Raw genomic sequence first — 25783 nt, 5'->3', positions numbered from 1 at the left:
AGACATTGTAATGCTCTACCTACTGTTCATGAAAAACTTACATGCTGTCAGTTAATCTGATTTAACAAGCTTGGTCGTTTTGGACTGGCTTAGAATGTTTTCTTTGTTCTGTTTTCTGGGGTTTTTGGTTTGATGTTTGCTTTCTGGGGTTTTTTTTTTTTTTGGGGATGTGGGTTTTTTGGTTGGGGGTTTTTTGTCGTGGTTGGTTGGTTTGAGGGCTTTTTTTTCAAATTAAACTTGTAATGGAAGCAGGACTAAAACTAGGAAGGGGTGAGTTGAAACACAGCCTTTACATTTAGTCTCTAATGATAAAACAGTCTTAGGCAAGTCTTGTTCCTTAAAAGAGAAAAGCACTTTGTTGAAGGAAAAGGCTTTTATTAACTGTCAGTGTAATTAGTAATGCAAGTAATATGTGATTATCATTCGCTTTTTTTGGCTTGCAAAAGCATTTCTATTAAGTGTTAAAATAGGCAAGTTGCTAAGTACATGTGGGGAAGATACTTGTCTCAGTCAAAAATTAGTAAGATTCCTATGTTTGAAATCCACTCACACTTTAAAAATAATTTTCAGTTGGCTTTGCTGATTTTGGAAAAGTTATCTTCTGAAACCTGAAAGGAATCTCAGAAGATTAGTATACCTCCTGTTTTATTTCCATTTGGCAAAGTATGAATTTCTTTCTTTAAAAAAAAATCTTTGCAAGTCAAGAACTTGAGAGTGGAGTAATGAGGAAGGAGCTAATTTCCTATTTTATGCTATAAATCAGTACCTTCAGCTTGGAGCTTTAGTTAGAGTCTATACAGCAGAAATAAACTGTTAAAAAGTACTATTATTTATTTATCTGACTTTAGGAGTAGCTTCAGAAGTTTTGTCCAGTAGGGTATTAGAATCACAGAGAGGCTGACAGAGGCACTTTGATCGTGGTTTTTGATACCACTTGTAGCTGCTTTTTATTCCTCAATAGGGGAAGTCAAGAAAGAGGGTAGAGACACAGTGATAATGTTTGTGGGACAGGACATTTTCTGGGACAAGAGAATGAACAGAACTATCTTGTGATGCTGATGAACAAAAAGGAAGGATGAGGAAACCTCAGCTGATAGACTTACTCAACTGTTCTGGAATGTCAGAGTGAAAGTAGAGTTCTGTTTGAAATCTTGTTGAATGAGAATCACTGTATGCACTTTTACAAATTATATTGTCAATTTTTAAAGTCAGATTTAATATTGCAAACCTGAGACTAACTGTGATGCTTAACATACAGTATTTTACATGAGCAGGAGAGCAAGACTACATAATCCTACCTCAGCTCAATAGTCACTCTGGTGTGACAGTTTTGCTGTTGCTCAGTACCACAGCAGCTGGGAAGTGCTGCTGCTCTGATGTGATGGAAGGTCTGGTCATTTGGACTACAAAGGGTTTGAACATGTTTGGGTACTGGCAGACCCTTTCTCTTAGAGCTTCTTGAACACCATCACGCTTACGAGGCACTGTCTTGTCTCTGTTTCTTTTAACCCAGAACTTGTCATAACAGGCCTTTTGACACATCAATTGTAAATCTGTATTTAATTAGCCAAAAAATAAACTATTCTGTAACTAGAATCAAGTCATCACACATAAAAAAGGAAAATTACCATTTTGCCTTTAGTTTCAGGTAGCTTATCTATCAACATCAGCTGTCCCAGAGAATAGCTACCTTGAATATGAGTATTGTAAAGAATAGAGTGAGAACAAAACTGTTCAGCTAGAAACTGCATAAATTACCTTTTTTATGACAGCATGAAAAGCTTCCTCAGGAGTTTGGTCTTTTGGTTGTCAGCTGGAAGCCGGTAAGCAGTTGATATTCTCAGCTGTGCCTTGCAGAAGTCACCACGGTGTGTCCCTGCTGTGTGTCAGGCTTCCCCTCTGACCACCAGCTTTCTGCTGAGTGGGGGCACTTTGGCTGCTGGGGTGAGGTTGGTGTCAGCCACAGGAACTGGTGGGACTTCTTTCCTCTTCATGGGCCTTCTAGGCATTTGGAAAAGTCAAACAGAAGCTCTGACAGAACATTTGGCAGCTTTATCATCACTCTGAGACTGTGAGGTATTACATATTCAGGGGGTCAAAGCATTCTGTGAATGTGATTCTTGTGGTATTCCAGGTATGTCTCCTAAGCTAAACAGGTATATTTCAGTCCTAAATATATTGGCTGTGCAGTCTTACTTAGTTAAAAGACTGGTTTTTGTAAGGGTTTGGTTTGGGGAAAGGTTGGGGTTGGGTTTTTTTCTTCTTCAGTAAATTAGGTGTGGAGTGGAAAACTGAAATCTTTCATGCAGTCTGAACTCTGAGTCTAAAAAATGATGAAGATGCTGTATGGCATTAAATACTTCAAAATATTGACATTAGGGCTAACACTGATTTTTGGCAATAGAGCAGGGAAGTAAAAGAGTAAATGAGGTGTTACTTCAGTAAAAAAAACAAGACTGATATAAGAGAAAGGCCAATGTTAATAAATGTATTCTAGGAACCAAATTTAAGTTATTATCTGTCAAATGTGCAAGATTTTAGACTGGAAAGGAGTGAGTAATGACCTGTCTGGTTCTAGGAACAGTGTAATGTATTTACATGCAGGATTGTATGACATGGTTGACTGCAGTAACACAGCTGGGCTCAGTGATCTGCAAAAGCTTTAAGCCAGTAGAATTAACAACAGGAAGAGCTGATTTATTTGGTGTCTCAATGGGGTTTTTTTAATATATCTGAATTCAGATGGTCCCTGATCAGTTATATACCAGAAAAATACATACATATATATATATATATATATATATATATAATATATATTTCAGATATTAAAGGATTATTCATACTTAGTGTAGAGCACTAAAAAAGAATTTTGCCTCGGAATGGACTGCAATTGTGTGATCATTCAGGTTTCTGACTATGGATCTACCATACTTCTCACATCAAACCAAGTACATAAAATTCTCAGGTATACATGAGATTAGCAGCTCACTGTTTGAGTTAGCCAGTTAGATAACTATTTGATCTAACTGGCATGTTAATCCTGATATTATGCTTACATAAACTCCTCCAAGTCTAATCAGCTGGCAATCCCTGAGATGTCACTGAGTAGAAGGCCTGTGTCCAAGTGCTGATAACCACATCCCTCCAAACTGCATTGCCTTCGAGGGAATCAGAAGTCTTTTTAATGCCTGTGTTCGTTTGCTTTATACATTTTGCTGGCAAATTCTTACCTGTTTAAGACTGTGGTGATGGATCTGCATAAGTCCACTTGTAACCACATCCTCCCACTTCTAATTAGCCAGTTGGATACCAGACACGCCTGGATAATGGAAAAGTGCTCGGTGGAGATTACAATACCACAGCTATTCATGTTCTCCAGGCTAAAAAACTTAGTGTTGAGGGAGAAGTCTGGTTTGGGAACAGAGTTACATCTTTTGCAACTACCTTCTTCTCTTTGTCAGATAGATATCAACGCCGCAGCGAACTGCTGCTGTAGCAATAAACGAGACGCGCTCTCCTTGCAACGAGTGTTTCAAGACCTGTCTTTAGGGCCGAGGTTCGCGGTTCGTTTCCGTACCGCGGCGCCGCGCTGGGTGCGGGCTCCAGCCCCGCCGCGCTCCCGGAGCCGCTCCGGGGCGGGTCGGGTCCGTCCTGGGCGCGGGCCGGGAGCGGCTCCATCCCCGCCGGAACAGGAAGGCGGCCGGGGCGCCGCGGAGGGCCGGGGAGGAGCCGCCGCCCGCAGCATCCCCGGGGAGCCTTTTGGCAGGCGGGGGCCGCCCGCACAGCCCGGAGCAGCGGTAGGTGCCCGGGGCGGATGGGCGGTGAGAGCGGCGGGGCAGGGCCGGGCCGGGCGCGGCTCCCCGGGCGTCCCGCGTTCTCTGCCCGATCTCTGCCGGGCCGCCCCTTCCCTGCCCTGGGGAGCTGCGGTGTCTCCGTGCCCGGCCGAGCGCCTGCCCTGACCTGAGCCGGGGCTGTGGGTCGGAGGCTGAGGAGCCCCCGGCGGGCTAAGCAGGTAAAGCCGGGCCCGGGAAATTTTACAAGGGGATAAGGTGAGGTAAGAAAACCGCCGAAGGATGAAATTCTGGCTGCTGGCAGATAACAAATCTCACTTCGGGCAGGGCCGGCTTTGGTGCTCATCCCTTCCTGGGAGCCACGGCACCAAGCCCCGGCCATGAGGACGGGGACAGAAGCGACGAGACACGGCGGGGAATGCCGAGGGAAGGGCTGGGGAGAGCCGGGCAGAGCCGGCGGCTGTGAGGGATTCACGTGTGCCTGGAACAGCTCCCCCGACCCAGAGCCCTCCCTCTCCCTGCGCGCCTCACACGAGGCAGATGTCGCCGTGGAGGTGAAGTGTTCTGTTTTTGCTGTCGGGATGCCAAGGGCCTGTAAAATGTTGTGTGGTTTCCTGCCTAGCAAAAAATTATGGCGAGGTTTGAGCAACAAAACCGATGGAGCACAAAGGCAGAAACGTGCAGTACCTTGGAATATTGCGTAAGGGAAATTGCAACCACGCAGCCAAAACTGGAGCAGAGGGAAAGGTCAGCACAAGCATCGATGGGTTCGAGCTGCACGCTGGCAGAAATATTTCTGAGGGAAAGGTGTGAAGGATGTTATCTTTGTAAATAACCCTGGAATAAAGTTCAGCTTGGTCATACAATTCAGTGGATGACTAAACAAATTGTGAGGAAAACCAAGATACAGTGTGCCTCAGTGAACCCATCCCTCAGCTGTTGGCTGGATAGACCTAGGGCCAGAGAGTATGTGCTTAAAGGAATGGTTATTTTGGCTCCATGTGCTCTTTTATCATTTGGGTAAGCAAATAATGCTAAATATTTGTAGCAGTGATGATTTGCCATTTTAAATAAAAGGATCTTGAACGTAAATCTGCTAAATCAGACGAGTTTGGTTAAGAGCGTTATGCCAAGAGTTTAGTAAATGGATTGCAGGTGGCCCCTGTTCCATGTTTATTTACCTCCTGGCAATTGAGCTTTAATACTGCTTCAGTGCCACTAAACTGACTTCATAGGTAACAAAATGTCACAATAATATTTATTGCTGAGCATGACAAAGTGTTATAGCCTTCAATTAGTGTAGTATGGTTTTCTATGTGCAAGTGCCTTGTGTATATAATATGGTATATCTGGTCTGGAAAAATTTATATTAAGAATTACTCACTGTTTTCAGTGCTGACTCATCGAAGTCAATGAATGTTTTTGTATTAATTGGCTTTGGATGAAATTCTGTCTCCTTTTTTACTCTTAGTCCAACAAACTTTCAGGGGCTTTTGCAGCAGAGGGGACTGTAAATTTGATTCTTTTATGACTCAGATATCGTGTATGTTTTATAATTTGAAGTTTGCAGTTCCATGGTTTACATATTACTCCTTGATTTTGATTTATGTTGCGAATTAGTTAATTTTTGGGATTGAGACCAACTCCTTTATTTGTTAAAGACTGAACTATATATGATCTGCATCCTTGTTTAGGGCTTTAAGATAGGTTTGGAGTATTATCAAAGACAGTTGATAATTCTGGTATTTCTGACAAAATAAAAATGCTGCCTTAATGATTTGATGCCCCAGGTCGGTAGCTATCATCTGGAGAAAAAATATGAAGTTTAAAAATTTTCTTCTGTTGTTGCTCTCTGGGGTTTATCTTGAAGACTGCATTCCTGCAATAGTTAGGAAGTCTGCCTCTTTTTTCTTTTTTTAATTGTTGTTTTGGTCATTTCTACTATACACTGAAGGCATAAATAAACTTACTTGGATGTAAACATTTGGAACAGGGTGCCCTTTCATTCCTATTTTACTGTAATGCTGAGTTGAAAACATGTAGAGAAGTCATATTAGTGTTGCTCATGTGTTGACAAACTTAAAATGCTCCCTAGTTTTGTTCCATTTGAGGTGCTCCTCTAATAGAGTTTGTTGTTTTTTTGCCTTTGTGACCTGTTCTTGATGGGAGAAAATTTGGTGCTGAGCTAATAACCAAGACTAGAGGGTTGAGGCTCTTGTTCCCTTGTTCCCAGGTAGCTTAATACAGCCAGAACTTATTTTTGTGAAGTCTGTAGAAAGTAGAAATGACTGTGCAAGATACTTTTATGAAAGGCCTGCAAAAAGCTTCCTGTTGACTGGATATAAATGCAAATTTTTTTAGAAGCAGAGCAGTGGAAACATGGCCCTGCAAGAGAGAGGAACGAGCAGCAGCCCCAGCAATGACAAGCAGGAACAGAACTATAATCGTGTGATTACAATTGTCTTCCTGGCCCTCTTCATTGACTTGTTGGGATTTGCCCTCATCTTGCCACTCTTTCCTTCCATCCTTGATTATTACAGCCAGACTGAGGTAAGTAACAAGAAAGTCAGCCCACAGAAAGTGTTAGGATCTTGAGGGAGGAATGGAAGAAAAATCACCTGCCGTGGGGCAAACCAAACAGCTGTAGGAAGATTAATAATTACCTGGCACATATAAATGGTGCATGGACTGAATTCATTAGTCAACCTGCATAAGACTCTTCACCCTTATTTTTTCATTAAAATATGAGATTTGTTTTGATAAAAATTCAAGTATTTCTTAGGAACTAGCCCTTGTGGTTACCAGTGCTTTTGTGTCTTACACTGATATCACTGGTGAGGCAGTTCATAATGGATCTGCATGCTGGGGTTTACTGGAGAACCAAAGAGAGGAGAGCTTTTACTCCACCTGAGTATTTCACTTGCTCCCTCCCCCAGTGGGGAGTTCCATCTCAACTTCCATTCCGAGCAGGGAGCTGGCTGCTGCTCCAGGAGCAGGGCAGAAGGTCCTGTTGGATCCTGGCTGTGCAGGTGCTCATTGTTACCCTTCTCAGGTGTTAATGGCATTACTGGTCAAATGAACATGTTGTTGTGGGAGAATTGTTTTTGCAGCCCACACCTCTGTCTCTCAGCCCTTTCTAACCCCACTCCAGCTGCAGTTTTAGGCTTTGTCCTTCTTACAACCAGATCTCTTAACCCCAACCATGGGCTCTGATCTCCAGGGTCTTCCTCCACTTCCAGTGCATTTCCAATAGCCAAGATCTCCACCTGCTTTTCCAGACCCTATTCTTTTCAAGTCCTCCTCCTCTTTTTGGGAATCATTCTTTTTTTTTGCACCACCTTTTCCTTCTGCATCTGCAAGTTTCTGGTTCTCCCAGGCTAAACATGTGCAGCGGGACAGAGTGTTTTTCATGTTGCCTTTTTAATTGAAAGATTCAGGGCATGCCTCTTTAATTCAGGATTTAGCAAGTAATGGGCCTGAAGGCTTGAAAAAGTTCAAATTCAGACATTCCCCCACCCAAACATATACTATCTGCTGTCTGTTAACATTCACAATTTAAGTTATTTTTGATCAGTGAGGAAATTTTCCCTCGTCAGGAGGAGGAGGGAAGGTATCATCTAACATTGTCTCTAGTTCACATTGTGTCTAGTCTCTGATGCAGTCTTTGAAAATAAACTGTCTTCCTGCTTCTGTTTCCCTGTTACCTGTTTTTCAGGATGGATTCTATTTGTCATTGCAACGTGGGGTGGACTGGTTTGCAGTGATGGCTGGGATACCTCCAGAGAGGAAATACAACAGTGTCTTGTTTGGAGGTAGGGAAACTGAACAAACAAGCTAACAGCCAAAAAACAGTGTTCTTTCCAAGTCATTTGCAATGTTGATGTGAAGAATGACAAGAAATACAAAAAGCATGCTTGTCTCTTATTAGTTCTAGGTTTAAGTAACACAGAAAATGTCTCTTAGAGTAGATTATAAGTGATTTTGTTTTCAGCACACTGATAGCAATGAAGAGTTGGACAGCCCCATCTCTGTCGTTTGGAGACACCTAGAGAGGCAGGAGGAATGGGATATCAGGAACCTTGTGAAATTCAGTAAGGACAGATTTTAGGTCCTGCCTGTGGGAAAGAGTAGTCCTTGCAGTGCTACAGACTGGACACTCACTGGTGGCCCTGGGGGTCCTGGTGAGCAGCAGGCTGAGCATGAGCCAGCCCTGGCAGCAAAGGTGCCAAGAGCTCCTGGGATGTGTGAACAGAATCAGAATCAGTGGATTAAGGGAAGTGATCATCTTGCTCTACTCGGGACTGGATAGACCATATCTGAATTGTTACATTCAGTTTTGGTCCCCAGTACAGGGAAGAGTGTCCATACACTGTGGTGAGTTCAGTGGAGAGTCTGGGGCCCTTGGCTGGTCTGCAGTGAATGGCAGCTTTCCAACACCTGGAGAGCTAGGATCTTCACTGAGGTGTGTGGGAGAAGGAGATGCAACAGGTGTAAGTAGAAGCAAGGGAGGTTCAGGTGGGAAACAGGGGGGAACATTTTTCCAGTGAGGATGGTCAGTGGAACAGGCTGCCCAGAGCAGTGTCCATCCTCAGAGATTGTCAGACTCTGATTGGGTAAGGTAAGGATTGTCAAACCTGAACAGTCTGCTCTGACCTCACAGCTGACCCTATGAGCAGGTGGTTGGAGTAGGTGACCTCCAGAGCTCCTTTTTAACCTGAATTATGCTATGATCTTACTCAGTTTGTTCTACAGATTGTTACAGAAATACAGGCCTGCTGTTCCTTGTTGTCAGTCTGCCAGCTGAGGGTCAGGAGCCTGCTGTGCTGGGCCCTGGCAGTCACAGAAATTACTCTCCCTTCACAGTTTATCTGCATGTGATCAGAGATCAATCAGTAGGAAGCACTGGAAACAGAAACTTGTGCGTTCCAGCCTCGCTTGCCCCTTGGGCAGGTGTAGTGCAGCGCTGCTCCTAAATCCCATTAGTCTTATTAAAAGCAGCAGAGCCACTGGATTGCAGGACCCATAAGCATTTTCTCTCTCTAGGACACTGCTGTGGATGAGCTCCAGCAGGAACAGTGGGGGAAATATGTCATGTTACACATCAGAGACTCTTCTGGCTTCTTGCCATCTGGACAGTTGTGACAAAACTGTGATTTCAGAGTATGAAGATATGAAGGTGTCTGGATTAATTTTAGTTAGACCCTGTCTACCCTCTCTTTTTAGTGATCTGAGGCCTCCCCCAAGACAAGCAAAAGGCTTTTAAAATAAACTAAATGAAACACAAAACTTAATTAGCATATGTATGAATGTATTGTTACTATTTAAAGTAGTTTAATTTGGTATAACAGGCATTAAGAAGTTTATAAGCCATTTTCCTTTTTCCCCACCATATCCCTGCAGACATGTTTTTCTTTCTCTGTTCATTTTTTAGTCAAATTACTGGCTTTGAATGCTAGGAAACAGTTTTCTTTAATCCCTGCTTTCGGTCTCCTCTAAAGCTTGACCAGAAGCTTCCTACTTTCAATTTCTCACCATCTCAGATTGTTTAGACAAGGGGTGGGAACTCCCAGTCAAGTCCAACTTGTTGCTTTTCCTTTTACCTGCCGTGTCCTGCACTCTTGGGAGTGCTGTGTGGAAAGTTTCATTATAGTTGTGATGTTAAGCAGAGGCTGCTGCAACCTTCCTGCAGCCTGTGTTCCTTCACTGCCCTCATCTGCCACAAGAAGCATAGGATTGGGAAGGCACTTGCAAGCTCATCTTGTTTTTTCTCCCAGTGCCAGCCATATTTTTCATTTTTCATTAGACTGCAGGCTCTTCAAGGCAGAAACTTCTCTGCCCATGTCAGGGCCCTGATGGCACCAATACTTAGTTGCTGTGACCAGTCATCACCCCACATTTTCTGCCCAGTGATTCAGGAGCCGTGTTTCAGACTTTGTCTCCAGGGCTGTCTCTGTCCCCATCTCTTGGGATGGGCCTCAGATTTACTCTGGAGTGTCTTGTCTCCCAGCCAACATCACAGTGTTGTTCCCACTCCTTTCTCTGCCCCTGACTCCAGACTGGACTCCCTGGAAGGGAGTTGAACCCCTTGCCTTGCGTGGGACTGTCCGTGGGTCCTGCTGGCAGCACCTGCTCTGCCCAACCCATCAAACTGAGGGGCACCAGGCTGGTGAGGGCACTGCCAGTGCTGTGGTCACCCTCAGCTCCTTCCCCCTGTGGAACAGCCCTGTTTTTGCTGCATGCTGGCTTGGAAATATTTGGCATGAAAGGGTGTTTTTACAGTGCTAGAAACACAATGAAGGGAACTGTGTGTCATAAACTGCCGGTGTAAAATGCTGTAAGATTTTTTTAACCAGTTTTTTTGAGCTGTGAGTTATCAGAAGCAGCTCTTCCCGACATGGTGTCCAGTATCAATATTCTGCCTCCCTCAAAGCTGATGGGAGCAGAACTTCTGGTCTGTCTCTCCTCTGCCTTTTAAAGCTTTGATAGCTGAGTGATGTGAAACATATAACCCAGTTTTTCCTTTAGAGAAAAGCTGTGACAGCAAAGCATCTTTTGCCTGCTTGTTGAGAGTGTAGTGCAAATTAATAAGTCTATGAAGCTAGAAATGGCAAGAGAAAAGAGGAATTAAAGATCACAGAGGCTGAAGGCAGATTTCAAAGAACTCTTGGAGTCTGTTGGAATCACTCCTACCTCTTAGGGTGCCTCACTAACAGCAGTGCTTTAGTCCTTCTTTCCATGATAAAAAGGAAAGAAAAACTAATTAAGTGTGACAGAATCAGGTTCAAACAATCAAAAAAGTCTTAAAAGAACTGTGACTGTTAAAGACTGTGTTATCTCTGCTTTAAGAACAAAAACTGTATGTAGTCAGCAGGGAAACATCGGAGAATCATCATTCCATAATAACTAGTGAGTTTCAAACCTTTTCTCACCAGTGAAGTAACTAGGAATTAATCCAGTTTATGCCTGTTGCTCTGGTCAGGCCGTGCATCTGGTCTATCTGTATTTGCTACCTCAGTTAAGTAACAATGCAATGTTGGTGTTCTGAGAGACAATGCTAGTCTTCATAGCTGCTGTTTTACATTTCATTTCAAGTTTTTATCACACAGTGTGATAGATCTCGAGCAGCTTGGCTGTCTTTGTATTTAAGATGAAGGCAGCAAACCTAATGATTCATATCTTTTTATCTTTTTTTTTTTTAGGTCTGATTGGCTCAATCTTTTCCCTCCTGCAGTTTTTCTCCTCTCCCCTCACTGGTGCTGTGTCAGACCACTGGGGCAGAAGGCCTGTCATCCTGGTGACAGTGGTACGTGTCACACGCTGATCTTAGTCATGGCATCTCAACACACAGTGGAAGGCACCGTGATCTTGTGCTTAGTACAGAATCTGAATTGTGACAGTCACAGTTCAGCTCTAGAATTGAATTTTTGAGATCTGCTGCTGGCTGACTCTTTCTTGCCAAATCACTTGGCCACACTTCCAAGTGTGAGTGCTTAAACTGAGCTTCCCAGACCCAGAACTGTTCATAGAAGGCACCAAAATGTTTATCTGTTTCTGTCATTTTCCAAACCCCCTTTTCCTTGTGTATGGGAGAATGGCTTCAGATGCTCTGTTGACAAATGTTAAACTTAATTCCTATGTATTTTATTTCATCAAGTGATTAATGAAGGCTGATCACTTCATGACCTGTTCCACAGAGCATGGGTATTGTTGGTTAGGAAATTCTGTATAGCATTGCAAGATGCATTCCTTATGAATGTGAACATTCTTATTTTGAACTCAGATTTCTCTTGAATTTGGAAACAAATGGAGTGGGATGTACAAAAATGTTTTGTACCCAGGACTGGTTTAACTTCAACAGAATTTTGCTTTTCTAATTTTGTTAGAAATATCACAATTATATGTAGTTTGTATGGACTTGTTTCTACTTCTTTTATATTGCTGTTCAGTGCCAGTTTATTCAGTTACATGGGGCAGCCATTGAAAACAAAAAATGCAAATGTTTGGCTGGGAAATGGGCAGAAATGACATCAACTTTGCATTGCTTTATAAAGAACCCTTTCTTGCTTCTGCAGATGGGTTTGATAGCATCATACTCACTCTGGGCTGCCTCTCGGACTTTTGGCGTTTTTCTTCTCTCCAGGATCATAGGTGGGATAAGCAAAGGGAATGTCAGCCTCTCCACAGCTATCATTGCTGACTTGCACTCTGCAAAAGCACGGAGCAAGGGCATGGTGAGTTACACTTCTAGGGCACATGTGTAGTGTTAATAGGCAACTTCTAATTGATTTTGGGTGCTCAGTATGTCTTCATCAGGTGCGTGTTCACTGATCAAGTGAAAACATGACTTTACATTCTACCTTGCTTCTGGAAAGGTGCCAGATCATATTCCTGGGAGCTCTTGGACTTCTGCCAATGACCTTCACCTACAAGTGAAACACAGATGCTCTAGAGATGGGAAAATTATCTTGTTTCAGTGTTAGAACTGTTTCTCCTGCTGGTAACTTTAATGCTGATTATAATAGCTGAGAAATCAGAAGGTCTTATGGCCCAATTTTGGCACTGGAAGCCAGTTACAGGGCAACCCCTTTTCCTTGCCTTCCCAAGCTGAGGAAGCACAGCAGCACAGCACAGCATGCTCCTGACTTCTTGCATGCTGCACTGGCTTCAGGATCTGAGCTCAGTGGGTAGAGGATGTAACATTTGGCTGACTGAGAAGTATGAGCAGCTACCCTATCCCATTTCCAGAAGACAATGGCCCAGATGGAAACATCCTGCAGGCTGAACTTGGCCTGTGAATTACCAGTTATATCTTTTATCCTATAAAACCCTTACAGGCCCAGATTTCTCTTAACAGATTGTTGTAAGCCACTACAGAGGACAGCTGCTTCTTGGGAGGGGAAGGCTTTAGATTTCACAGTGATAGCTAATGAATCTTCCAAGCAAATTATCATAATCCTGGGGAGCCAAAAAGCATTTTTATTTGTGGAGAGAGGTAGCCTTACAGCACTAGTAAATAAAATGGGTCAGGGCCATTTTTAGGGCCTGAAAGTCACTTAGTGCAGCATGGGTCACATCCACATGGCTTGTATTCTTTTCTGTTCCAAAGCAAAGCAGGAATGTTCATTCTGCTTTCTGGGAGGCAAACAGCATCTGAGTGAAGCTGTTCTCAAACAGTGATGGGCCACTGCCTATTCCTGGTTCTTCCCTGACTAGACAGAAAACAAAATTGGTTATTTGGAAACAGCAGGCTTTTAATGCTTCATGCTCCTTCATATGCACTGCCTGAATCCTCAGGATGATTGATTTCTGTACCTGGTTAATCCAAATAGTTTCAGAATTTGAAAAAGCTGGTGTCTAAAATTCTGTGTCTGTGTTCATTTTATCCCTGCAGGCCATGATTGGTGTTGCTTTCTCCCTGGGCTTCACCCTGGGCCCCATGATGGGTGCTTACCTCACCATGCAGACAGAGAAGGGAGAAGTCTTCTACCTTCGCTCAGCCTTGTCAGCACTCGTGTTTTCTGTGGCTGATTTCATTTTCATCTTCCTCCTTCTTCCAGAGACACTTCCCAAGGAAAAACGGGTAAATGCACCATCAGTCTCAAGATCTGGTTTTTCTGTAAAAATAGGATTTGAAAATGGTTGAAATATTTGAAACAGTGAAGAATAGGCTTAGCCAGTGTCTCAGAGATGAAGCTCATTCCTGGATTGGGATTATTATTAATGCTGGTGTCAAAGCAGCTGTATGATCACAGAATCATAGAATATTTTGTATTGGAAGGTGATTAAAGATCACCTATTTCCAACCTCCCTGCCACAGGCAGGGACACGTTCCATTAGACCAGTTTGGTCAAAACCTCATCCAACTTGACCTTGAACACTTCCAGGGATGTTCCCATCTCCTAGCCCAGTGTAATAAGATCTTTATAATTAACATGAATGCTTCCTTGCTGGTTTTGGTGTGTTAGGTTTAAATTTCTCAAAACCTAATGTGAACGTGGGAGGGAGACTGTGAAATTTAAACTATGACCACAAGGATTCCTTGGGGAAGAATTTCAGCAAATCATAAAAGTAAATGCATCAGGGACTGGATTTTCTTTCATTCAGCCAGTATATGTTAGAAGTTTTCTTACCTATTATCTTGTATTTGCTTGAATATTTTGAACATTAAAATAGCAAATTACTTTTTTTTCTGAGCTGTTCTGTCTTCTACAGACAGAAAATACCTACATGTGCTAAAATCCAATGACTGATTGGATTTGTAGGGCCAAACATTTATTAATATTAGGATTTAATATTGTATGGTTGGACACTGTCTGGTTAGTCTCTTAGAACAGTCTCCTTTGTAGAGTGAGAGAGGTGGAATTCAGCCCTGAGTATCTGCACTTGATTTGAAGCCTTCACTGGATTGGGTCTTTGCTGTGATCCCTGGTTTCTAGGCAGCACTCAGTTTTTGGAGCATGCTTGGTCTCTGGATAGCCAAACCCATTTAACATGGAGAATTGTTCAGGAAACTTTTATCTGCAATGATCCTACCAGGGCAAAACTTTGCACCTTCCCTGAGTGTTTCCCAGCAGGTTGTGTCCCATGTGAAATGTGTTGCTCACACTATGTTCCCAAGTACCACAGCTACGTTATTTTCTTTTAACAACTCTTCCATGTGTCATCTGTTCCTCTTTCCTATTAGGCTGTTCCTAAACCTTCCAGATAAAATCCTGCTCTTAGTTGGAGCTGAGCACTCCAGGAAGGTGACAACATGGTGATGTAGGGAAGTGCTGCAGAGCAAATCTGTATTCTATAAACAATTTCCCCTTTGCTGTAGAGCGATTAAATGGCTGCAGTGCCTTTTGGGATCATGTGATGACTGAATAGATTCCTCCCCCTTTTATTATCCTCTTGAAAGTTCTGATCAGCTGCTCTGTATTAGCCAACACCACTGGATTTTGGTAAGGAAAGGAGCTCTCTGTCACTGCTTTTTGGGGCTCTGCCCCTGTACAGGAGTGGGTGCTGCAATGAGGTGCTGCTCAGGGCCAGGTCCCAGTCACACAAAGTGCACAGAGAGTTTGGCTGCTCATCACAGGGTGGTTTGGGGCTTCTTGTGCTCATGTGCTCTCAGCCTCCATCTGGGCATGTGATCCATGTGTTCCAGCATATTTGTAATTTCAGTTATTAGGCTGCTCTGCTCTCTTCTTTGGTAATTCCTCCCACTTCCTGAGCAGTTTTCTTGGCCTGTGGATGACAGAGGAAAGGCAGGTATGTTGGCTGCCTTTCTGGAACTTGGCTTGGCTGAGCTGGAGCAGGTGCTCCCACAGGTGTAGGAGTGGAATATGTTGGAAGGACAAAGCTGTAAAAAGAGGTGAAATCATCATGATAAATGGCAGGAGGATGTGCCAGTGGGATCAAACATCTGTTTCCTTGAAGTTTGCTGTGTTCTCATTATACCCTTGTTTCTCTATCAGTCTGCTTGTGACAGGACGGAGTGTTTCATATTGATTCATGTTGAAATTAATTTGTAGGAAGGGAAAATGGAGGGGGATGGGAAACAAGGATGTGTTTTGATCAAAAGAGAACAGCATTTTTACTCTCTTCCTTCCTCTTTTTGTCAACTGTTCCACCAGTTGATCGGGTCAAGAGAGTCATACTGGCCTTATGGTTGCCAAAACAGCCACTGCTGGGAGAAGGGAATAATAGGAAGGTCTCTAGTGGAATCTGTCCCCTTTAAGAGCTTTTGAGTTAGTTTTTTAGCTAAGCTAGCCATGAGCAAGGCTGCCTAGTTGGAGGGAGAGTCTTACAACTCTTTTTTTCTGGGCTGTGTGTAGGGCTTTGCAGTATCAGTAGCAGACCTGTGGAAAGACAAAGCTGTGCTCTGTGCATTCTGGTTTGGAAGGTGAGGCTGCAGCTGGGCAGGCCCAGGCTGAATTCCTGATGTGGCCTGACTGTGCCTTCCAGACCTGTTACTGAGTCTCTCTGCATTAGAGGAAAACAGAATGAGCAGAGACACTCTGAAAAATGCCTGCCATTCATGGTGACTTTTGGGATGGTCTGAAGTAAAATTGAGCAGTTATGGAATAATGAATCATAAGCATAGGGATTAAATACAAGTTACATGTTGCAGAGTTTGAACCTGTGAAGAAACTCAACTTCATGCAGCTGCTGACACTGACTGAAATTGGCAATGTGTACTTTTTGGGGGATGGTGAAACTCTTTAGCCAGTTTTAGGACAATGTTTTCATTATGCATCAGTAGATTAAATCATTTCTAGAACACTGTTTCTATGGCAAAGATAGGAGAAATTGAAAAAAAATTATGCGTGCACACACAAACACACCTACATTAAAAAATGGAATAGGTGTATATATTTCATAAACCACCTAAGATTTTAAACATGTGCAATTACAATGTATTGTAATTGGACAAAACTAAAATCAGCCTTGTGCAAAGCTGCTTGGCATCCTGTCTGACATGGATAATAATTCAAAACAGGTACAAGCTACAGGGTATTTTTGTTACTGGCAAAGATGCTTGCAGGGAGTTGCTTGTGCCCAGATTCTCTGTGCTGGAGGGCAAACCCCATCCCAACAACACATGCAGGAACTGGGGATTGCCACAGGCCAGCTCCAGGAAATCCTCTTAGACTTCTTAATAGGGTGAACAAACTTCTTGGGTGTGTCTGTGTACTGTGTGCAATACATGCAGTGGGAGGGGGAATAAACATCCCAGTATTTTCTGTGTGAATCAGCAGCTTCGTGGCTCCAGGCCAGCCCAGCCTATTGAGCTGGTTGCTGTTGTGGGACTAATGGGCTCCAGACTCTGCTGTGGGGTACTCAGCAGCTCTGACTATCAAAACAAGACAGGGGCCATGTTAATACCATATTGAAGGTTGATTTGTTTACAGCTTCATTAAATCCAGCCCCTAATAAGTCCCAGGTCATGCACTGAGATTAAATTCCACTGATAATCTGACTTTTAATCTCTGCCCTCAAAGGGATGGTAGCTCCTTCCCTCCCCATCTGGGAAGAGAAGAAAACTCATCAAATAAAGCCTGGGAAATGCTTTGAAGATGTGAAATATTACATGTGATTATTCAGGATTCTTGAGTGTCTTCTCTCTCCCTGTGACTGTTGTGTAAAGTGACAAGCTAAGTTCTACTCAAAAAAATTGTTTTCCTAATAATGTAGGTAATTTGGTTTCTAATAATTCAGACATTATTAGTGTTTTCTTTAATTTTCTATATTTTAGAATTTTTTTAAAAAATGTAAATTATCTATAGATGAAAGAATAAGCATTAGATGGAAGAATAAGTGCCTGTGGGTAAGGAGCAGGGAGAGTGCCACTAGGTACATAATTAGGTTGGGATGTACACAGTACAAGGCCCAGAAGTGTTACAAAATAAATCTCCCTCTTCAAAAAGCAACCCACTGTGGCTGAGCAGAATCTCCTTGGAAATTTCTCTAAAATATTTTCAAAGAATCTCTGTAAAAATTATATGTTTCCTTCTCTTCCCCAGGAGGTGTCACTGGCTGGCTAAAATAGCAACCAGTGTTTGATGTGCTGCACATACTGGTCTCAGATTTGTAGCACAAGACCAAATCCTCAACTTCCTGTGAGCTTGCAGGCAGATGTGCCAAAGTTTTCCCAGTAAATGTTCTTTGGACATGAGTGATGATGCAAAAGGTGAACCAAATAAAGCCAGCTTCAAGGCTGTGGAGAATGAGCCACTTCTGCTTTGTAAGAGCCAAAGAAGAATTTCTGTCCTCAGTGAAAGGTGCTGTCAGTGCTCTACCTTTCCACTGCAGTCGCTGGCGCCAGTTCTGAGTTCAGAGTCTGGGTTGTTATTGGGGCCCACTCAAATCCCAATGCCAGGTGCCTTGTTTCATCTCAGATGATTTGTGTAGGTGTGGAGGCACATTTGGTGGTTACTGTCAGTTCCTAGCAGTGGTTATTGCATTAGGGTTTTAAATAAACCTCTTTCTGTCTTTGATCAGGTCCCTTCTGTGGCATCTGGATTTCAGGCAGCAGTTGACTTGCTCAGTCCTTTGGCTTTGTTTCAGTTCTCTGCAGTCACCCGAGGAAAGGAATCCCCTTCAGAGCAGAGTAAGTGTCAGGTGGCTTTTTACAGTAATACTCTGTGTTTTTTTGTGTATGGCATTGGCCTCTAAGTGAAAACTGTACTCAAACCATTCCAGAAGCAGGACTCTGTCGACTCATTTAAAACCCACCTTAATAACTTATGCACAGGCAATCGTAACTTCCACTGGACCTTGGTCCTTTTATTCCCAAAACAAGGTTTTGAAGATGAGTGTTTTGAAGATTTCTGACTTGATATTTGTGTTTTCCTCAGCCACTGGCTGTCGTAAGTGAAGTGATTTAAAGATAGATCAAGGCATGAGCAAGGGAGATGTGAGTTTGCTTATTCAAGCTGCAAACCAGGAACTTCAGACTGGAATTTTGTTTCTCAATTCATGACTTGGAGATGTAGGATTCCCTGCATCTCTGTAGGACTCATTTTGTGGCATGTCTTGTATGGATATTTAAAATGAGCATCTGAGGTGATAAATGAGCATCTGTACAGTTGATAAATGCTGCCCTTCTGTTGTGGTTTTATTGTCAAGCTTTGCTTGGAAAACACCACCATGTTTTTCTCCCCACCTCCCACCCCCTTGGTGTTTGTTTGGACTTTTTTTTTTGTTTTTTCAGATCTTCAGAATCTCAAAATTTTGGGCCTGGCCTACTTCCTGTACCTCTTCCTGTTTTCTGGCTTGGAGTATACACTGAGTTTTCTCACTCACCAGAGATTCCACTTCAGCAGGTATTGCAATAAATGTTTGGATATTTTCCAAAATTTTGATTTAAGGTCTCTTCATGTATTTTCAAGAGAGGTTTTCTGACATTAGTAAAGCCACCCCTGTGTTCAGTGGTATTTGGGCTTTGTAAGAAGAATTGATGAAATATAGACACAATGTTTATTATGAAAGGAAGTACTCCATCTACAGCTTCTAAAACTGGGGACTATAAATACCCAAGATTAACTTTAAGCTCCTGAAATAGGTATAGCTGTGCTAGTTGTATTGATTACAGTAAAACCTTTTCTTGCTCAGAAGAGTTTTTGGGTATCAGGACAAATCTTGAAGCTCAAAGAGGTGAAGAATGGGGGGATATCTGTGTGCTGATATTTGCTCACCAGCAAATTCTGCATGGCATATGGTGTGCAGTCATGTCACAGAGCCTGATTTCCTGTAGTCAACCACCAGAGAAGAAAGAGCAGAATCCACCAACAGCTCAGCTTGAAATACGTTTTCTGCCAGCTCATAGGAAGAATTCCAGCCAGGAATGTGAACTTGCAACTTGATTCCTGTGCGTGTCCTTCCCTTTGAGTAATTCTCAGGGGGCTGTCTCATCTTTCCCTGTCTGTCTTTCATTACAGTGTGTGGTTTAAGTAATCCATGTGTGTCAAGGAGAGGTTTTGTAGCGCTCTGAGCTCTGTTGTGTCCTGTGCACTCAGGGCAGCCCTCGGTGAGCTGCAGAGCTGTGTGCCAGCAGCGCAGGCTCTGAGGCTGCAGGCTTGTTGTGGAGGTGAGAATATCCACATAATTCAGTCAGTGAGAGAGGGGAAAGGGAAAGTTGAAGAAAATTGAAGGGTGGAGGGAGTGATGTCTCAGGCTTCGCAGAGAGACCTTGCTGACCCCCATCAAACCCTGCATGAGCTGCACCTTGGGAACCAACACCTCCTGTGCACATGCACGGATGTTCACAGCTCAGGGCCACCGATGTGCTTTGTGGGCCACCCCAGAAACCCTCACCTAGCCCAGAGCAGCCCAGAGGCGGCTGCAGCACCTGCCACATTGTCCCACCTATACAGTGAGACCCTGGGTTTTCCCTCGCTGCTCTCTGCTGCCGTGGCAGCTGCTGGCGGTGTTGTGAGACCCTGCAGAGCTGTGAGAGCCCCAGGGGCTTTTTGTGTGCCTCGCTCAGGGAGGGCAGCCCGGAGTGGTGAATCCCAGGGGGGAACGCTCCGTGCCTGACTCCTCATCCGTGCTTTTGCCTCCCTTCCAGCATGCAGCAGGGCAAGATGTTTTTCTTTATTGGAATAACAATGGCTGTGATCCAGGGAGGCTATGCTCGCCGAATCAAGCCAGGAAATGAAATCAGAGCTGTAAAAAGGGTAAAAAAAAAATCAATATTTCTTTTTCTTTCCCCCCCACAAATCTGATATGTTAATTTTTAGTCTGAAGTGCAGTGAAGGGTAGTTGGAGGTTATAACTGTATTTGTCCAATCAAAATAAATTTCTCTCTCATCTGTCCAGCTAAATGACTTCTCAAAACTGGTTGTTGGGCACTTATCTAACTAAACTTTGGGACATTAGAGCTCTTCCTTATGATATGAGCAACAATAGTATTGAAACTTTGTGTTCTTCATATTTAATTACAGTAAGGAATGAGAACAGATTGTATATCTGTACAAGTTAGGTAGAATATTGTGAAGAGTGTGCTTTATTTCAGTGATTTCTCTTGCAATGCAGAAACCACTAAAGCTGCTTCAGGGCTGATCTCTGACTTTCTTTCTGGGAAATTGTTTTCAATCTGGCTATCCTTATGCTTGACAGGCTTTCCCTAGAGTATATTTCACTGCTGGGCAGGGAGAAATAGATTCTTTTTCCAATCTTTGGTTTGTGATCATCAGCATGACACGTAACAAAAGCATGTATCAATGTTCAGGCTGAGGTTTCACTGACAGAAGTGTACATTCCTTTGTTTTGCTTGGCTCTTTCCTCACAGAGGTACTGCAGCTGCTGTGCTGGGATGACAGGGAGCAGCTCCCTGCAGCTTATACAGCTGTGGGGACAGTAGATGTGTCCTTTACATTTGTGTGTGGAACCAGACAAAGCACTACCTTGGCTCCTTGGCAATAGGTTTGCTTGGACTGTTAGAGCCTTGATTAATGTATTTTACATTATTTTGAGGCCCGTGTGATTTCACTGGTGGAAGGGTAGATTTCCAAACCACTGCATTCCAGTGAATTGACTCAGCTTCTCTTAAAGTGATTTCTGCTGGTGAAACAATCTCCCTCCACCCTGGTCCCTGGCAGGCAGACATCGGTGTCAGGCTGCTGGTGTCACGTTTCCCTGTGGATGAACATCAGCTGTGCTGCTTCATCCTCCACCTCCCCCGTGTGCTCTGTCAGCCTGCTGTGTTTGCTGGCACTGCACTGCCCTCTGCACCTCTCATTTTCGTACTCCTTCCCCAGCCCTGCACCAGGACTGGTCACCTGAAACACTCATTTGCTGGGCTGGTGGCTCCTCAGAACACCCCCAGCCCTGGGGACTCTTCTCCATGGATGCCCGTGGGTTCTGTGGGAATTCCCCCTTTTGCTGAAGTGATTCTGGCAGTTTGTGAATCTGCACCATATGGCAAAAGGGGCCTCTCTTATACAGTGGTTACAGTAGCTCATTTATCACTGAATCTTCAAAATGAGGCACTCGGTGGCAGTGAATACCCTCCTTTATCACACACAAAGCAGATCTGATCTGTCTTTTCTGCAGGAGCTCTGTAAGCAAGGGAGGCATCACAGGCGAATGGAAGTCCAGCTCCTGGAGCAGATGAAGAATGCTTTTTATTTTGGGGGTTTGAATTTTAGATGCAACCTCTCCCCCCTTTTTTTCCTCTTGGCTACAGAAACCTTAAAGCTAAAGGTAAAATCAGCCAATAACGCTGGGAAAAAGCAGAGGAGCTGTAGTCCTGCTGCACACAAGCTTTTTCTTCTCTTGTGCCAGCTCAGGAGATGAAGAGTTAAAGCCAGATTTCTGTCCAGGCCAACACAAAACAAGAGGAAAAATCCCCCCAAAACGGCAGCAGTGTAGAGAGAGAACTTGCATGTGCAATCATGTGGTAGTGAGAGGGAGCAGAAAAGTTCATGGTGCTGGTGTGTGGCCGTGCAGGTGACTTTGAAGTGTCTGCTTGGGAAAAAAGGGCTTTCAGCTTGTAACTTGTGTGCTGTCCCATCCCGGATGGGAACTGGCAGGACACCTGGAGTTAGGCTTTAACAAGCGCGGCTCAGCTGTAACCGTGTGACTCATTCCTTTTGCAGGCTATTATGTTGCTGATTCCAGCGTTCTTGTTAATTGGATGGGCTGCAAATGTGACCATGCTGAGTGCCGGACTGTTGCTGTACTCCTTCGGTGAGCTGTTCAAAAGGCGCTGCAAGCTAAGCACAAATGATTTTCCTTCACGTATTTATTCACACTGTTACAAAAAAAAAAAAAAAAAAAAAAAAAAAAGATGCGCCTTTAATTTCAAACGACAAGTAACAGAAAGTTGACACTTGGGTTTATGAAGTATGGACGAAACAGTGTCTGGGGTTTTCTCTGATGCTGTTTGTATCACAGGAAGTTATCATGGTGGTTGGTATTTGGTGCTCTTGTTATCCTGTTTCCACTGTGGAGCTCTTGAGGATGTTTTTTTTACCCCTTCTTAGCAGGCCCAGAAGGAAAGTATTCACTAAATAGCTCAGCTCAGGAAAAAAAGCAAGACATGGAACCTTTGTAGCCAAGTGGTGCTGCATTATTTCTTAGGCTGGAGACCTGCACACTCTGAGGGTGTTCAGAGGGTCAGGTGTTTTCAGTGTTTGCAAAATTCTGTTCTGCCAACCTAAGCTGTTGTTCAGGGAAACAGTAATGAATGAAGTTGGATCCATCTATTGGATGTCTAAAAACACATTTCAGGTATTACCAATGCTGCTAACTATTGTTAAGCAGCTCCATATATGACTTAGTACAGAAGTGGACTTCTCTTTTGCATGGTACAGCTTGATTTGGGAGTAAACTGTAAACCACAAAATGTACTTATTGAGCCTATGGTTTGTCTGGGGCCAGCTGTGTGTTTGACAGGTGAGGAGTGAGAGGGGGTGTTCATTATGTTTAACCATATTTGAGTCTTCCCTGGCCCCCTCCTGTGCAGACTCCATCTCTTCCCAGTTAAGCCAGCTAGAAATGCCCCTTGAGGGAGGCGTTCTCTTCTCCTTTTCCTCCCTCTGCCCAGCAGTGGGGCCATCTGCAGTCAAAGCAACCTTGATCATTCCTGCTCTTCTCTTCCCTTCCCCTGCTTTAAGTGTTTGAGGCACTTTTTGGCAGAAAAGGCCCCTATTGCAGTAAGAGGACAGTGATTGCTGAACAGCTCTTGGCTTTTGTGTCCAAAAAATTTTGTAACCTTTTCTTCTTGGATGTGACTTTCCAAGAGAGGCTGTAGCAGCCTCTCCTCCCTGAGTCCAGTGCCCTGCCTGCACAGGGACAGTGTCACTCGGTACAGCCACCTCATTGTCTGTTTGGAACAGAGCAACTCCCTGCTCCCCCTGATAAGAGCACAGTGATTTGGAAAGCTGCCAGCTGGCTGATCTGCCCTGTCCATCCCTGTCCCGAGGGCTCACAGAATGGGGGATGCTAATGTGAAACATCTGCTTGGAGCACTCACAGCTCTGGGCTCCTCCTGCAGGTTGGCTTGGAGGGGCTGTTCCCATCACTGACCTGGATTAAACCTGGTGACTCAGTGGTGGTAGAGTGCCCAGAGCTCAGCACATTTCTCTGCAGCAGTAACGAGTTTGGGCCACATGTTTGTCACTGTTCTTGTCTGTTCTGAGCTCTGCTGTTCACTGACAGTCTCTTCTGTGGATTTTTCCAGCTGCAGCCATTGTTATCCCGTGTTTGTCAGCAGTGGTGTCAGGCTATGGTGAGTGTCCTTCCTGCTCTGACCTTTGTACTGACTTGGCTCCAATTGCACAGAACTGACCTTGAGTTGAGTGAAGCATCAACAGGAACAGTTGTGGATCCATCTCGGGCCCTTCTGCAGGGGAGCACAGGGAACCAGTCTGGCTCATAACTGATAATTTCAGCACTAACAGCAATGACCTGCTCAGTGACCATCAATATCACACTGCAATTTTGTGCTGTGTAACACAGCTCAGTCCAGTGTGATGGGGAAACTGCAGCGACCTCATTGCTGGTGGTGATGAAGAAGATGAGAAGTGGGCAAAGGCCACAAACAGCAGTGAGGAGGGAACAGTCTGGGCTCTCTGGAAAGGACACCAGCCATCCCTGCCAGCAGTGAAGTAATTTCTTGCTGATTCCTTAGAAAAGATCTTCTGAGGAACCTTCTGAAACTTTCTGGCAGTGGTTGCTCTGTTACCTTGTAAAGCAGATGTAGCTGTGGTGCCATCTGTGGATAACACGGCTTTGGGTCACCTGGGTGCCAGGACTACAATGCTTGCTGAGGTGGAAAAGCAAGCTTTTGCTCATTAAGGTCATGTTTATGTTGCTCTTATTTAGCTTGCATCCACAGTTCAGTGTTTATTGTACACCTGGGCCTCCTCAGAAAATCTTGTGTACAATGTGAAGCTTTTGTTTTGGATAGGTTTGGGGGGGTTGAACTGCAAATTGTCCCAGTCAAGCACTTGTGCCAGGCCCTGGTGTTTATGCAGTTGTGAGGGCCTTGGTGGAGGGCAAGGGCAGGCTGGGGACTGGGTGAGAAATGATGGGAGGGGAAGATGCAAGTGGGAAATATCCCAAAGAAAGAAGCTCCCAGAGCCACAGCCGTGCCCATTCCCCACAGTGTCACACTCTGCTTGCACAGGCACTGCCGGCCAGAAGGGACGAGTCATGGGCATCCTGAGGAGCCTGGGCGCCCTGGCCAGAGCCCTGGGCCCCATCCTGGCAGCTGCAGGTGAGTGTGGCCTCGTGCTCCTTCCCCTTCTTGGCACCAGCCAGCCCAGGTGGGGCAGGAGGGGCACAGGTATCTCCTGCTTGGGGTCAGAGCCCCTGAGCATTTCAGGGTGAAGGGATAGAGGAGGGGGAAGGAGCCTCAGAGCTTGAACCTGGGCTGATGTTAACACCAAGCAAGCCAGAACCTGTCTGTCTCCTGAGTGCAGCCGTGTGCCAAGCTCCTGGCACCCTCTGGCTCAACCAAGGGGTCAGTAGTTCTGTTCTGTGCAGGTACAACAGCTTTGAAGGCACCCACACATCTGCAAGGACAAGCTCAGTAACAAGATGAATTCCCTTTCTTTTGCAGTTTACTGGCTGGCTGGGGCAGAGGTTTGCTTCACTATCTGTGGAGCTTTTTTCCTTGTCCCCTTGGCTCTACTCAGGTCTATAAAACAGACAAAGGAGGAGTAGGAAGGAACCACAAAACCATCACCAGCTTCCAAGGACCTCTGCAAGACCTGACTCTTGGCACCTGACTCTGCTGAGCAAATAGGAAGATTTTGATCTTCTGGAAGGAGATACACGATGATGAACATTTGCAGCAACATACAGCAGTTTTGTTTAAGGTGGCCTCCCAGCCAGCTGGGTTAGCTTTGCAAATAGAAAAACACCAAACAAACAAAAACAGACACACACACCCCCTTACCAAGAGCTGAGTAAGGCACGAAGAGCAGCAGAGAAGCAGAGACAGCACAACAGCAGCAGGCCTGGAGCCCTCCCCACTCAGCAGGTGCTGTTGCACACAGGGCTCTGCTCCTCACCCCGAGCCTCTGCAGGGGCTGGGCTGCCACAGAACAAACCCTCAGGACCATTCTGATGGCGTTTTTGTACAAGTGGTACAAGAGCGCTGCAATTGCTGCATCCACACCTGCAAACGTGATGGTCAAACAAAAACAGAGGCCCACTACAGGCTGCCTGGTACCCCACTGGTACTTTGGCACAGGTGGACTGTTTTTAATATACAAATAAATTTGGAGACCTGTTTTATATTTCTAATACTGTGGGATGTTTTTGATGACCAAGCCCTGTTCTTTTTGCATTACAATAAAGGGTTACATTGAACACGCCTGTGGTCAGTTCATTACAGTCGTTACCCCCCTCTGAACTGAACATCCCTGTCTGGCTGAGGCAAAAAGGGGCCAGAATTTTACCCAAGGAGGCAAGGGCCTCCTTGAGGGAGCCAGCCTTGGAGGAATCTCTGGGAAGGGAGTCCTGCCATAGCCAATTGGAGTATTTTCTGAGAAGGA

General features: G+C 44.5%; 1 protein-coding gene across 5 annotated transcripts; it reads left to right on the top strand.

Moving 5' to 3' along the window:
* Nucleotides 1-3673: 3673 nt before the first annotated feature.
* On the top strand, nucleotides 3674-25598 carry MFSD10 (major facilitator superfamily domain containing 10). Of its 5 annotated transcripts, none has more exons than XM_041458927.1 (13): nucleotides 3674-3797; nucleotides 6153-6341; nucleotides 7507-7603; nucleotides 10991-11094; nucleotides 11864-12022; nucleotides 13183-13371; nucleotides 17775-17883; nucleotides 18487-18598; nucleotides 19843-19951; nucleotides 21875-21965; nucleotides 23461-23508; nucleotides 24388-24498; nucleotides 24844-25598. In XM_041458927.1, the coding sequence occupies exons 2-13, from the start codon at nucleotides 6171-6173 to the stop codon at nucleotides 24945-24947; spliced, it is 1404 nt and encodes a 467-aa protein (XP_041314861.1). In that variant the 5' UTR covers nucleotides 3674-3797; nucleotides 6153-6170; the 3' UTR covers nucleotides 24948-25598. The 5 variants fall into 5 exon arrangements, with proteins under 5 accessions (XP_041314861.1, XP_041314869.1, XP_041314877.1 ...); XM_041458935.1 differs by lacking the exon at nucleotides 3674-3797 and adding an exon at nucleotides 3816-4012; XM_041458943.1 differs by lacking the exon at nucleotides 3674-3797 and adding an exon at nucleotides 3816-4054.
* The last annotated feature ends 185 nt before the right edge of the window (nucleotides 25599-25783 follow it).

The sequence above is a fragment of the Pyrgilauda ruficollis genome, unplaced genomic scaffold, assembly GCF_017590135.1.
Source record: "Pyrgilauda ruficollis isolate IOZ18807 unplaced genomic scaffold, ASM1759013v1 scaffold1, whole genome shotgun sequence".
Lineage (NCBI taxonomy): Eukaryota > Metazoa > Chordata > Aves > Passeriformes > Passeridae > Pyrgilauda > Pyrgilauda ruficollis.
Note: the sequence above shows the minus strand (reverse complement) of the source record. Positions and strands in the feature narration are given on the sequence as shown.

What these genes read in the sequence shown, in the direction of transcription:
- MFSD10 (XM_041458910.1), top strand. Translation starts at nt 4,791, where the DNA reads ATGTGCTCTTTTATCATTTGG. An exon ending in CTGTCATCCTGGTGACAGTG is followed by an intron (nt 11,095 to 11,863) that starts GTACGTGTCACA and finishes TTGCTTCTGCAG; the next exon opens with ATGGGTTTGATAGCATCATA. An exon ending in AAATCAGAGCTGTAAAAAGG is followed by an intron (nt 19,952 to 21,874) that starts GTAAAAAAAAAA and finishes TTCCTTTTGCAG; the next exon opens with GCTATTATGTTGCTGATTCC.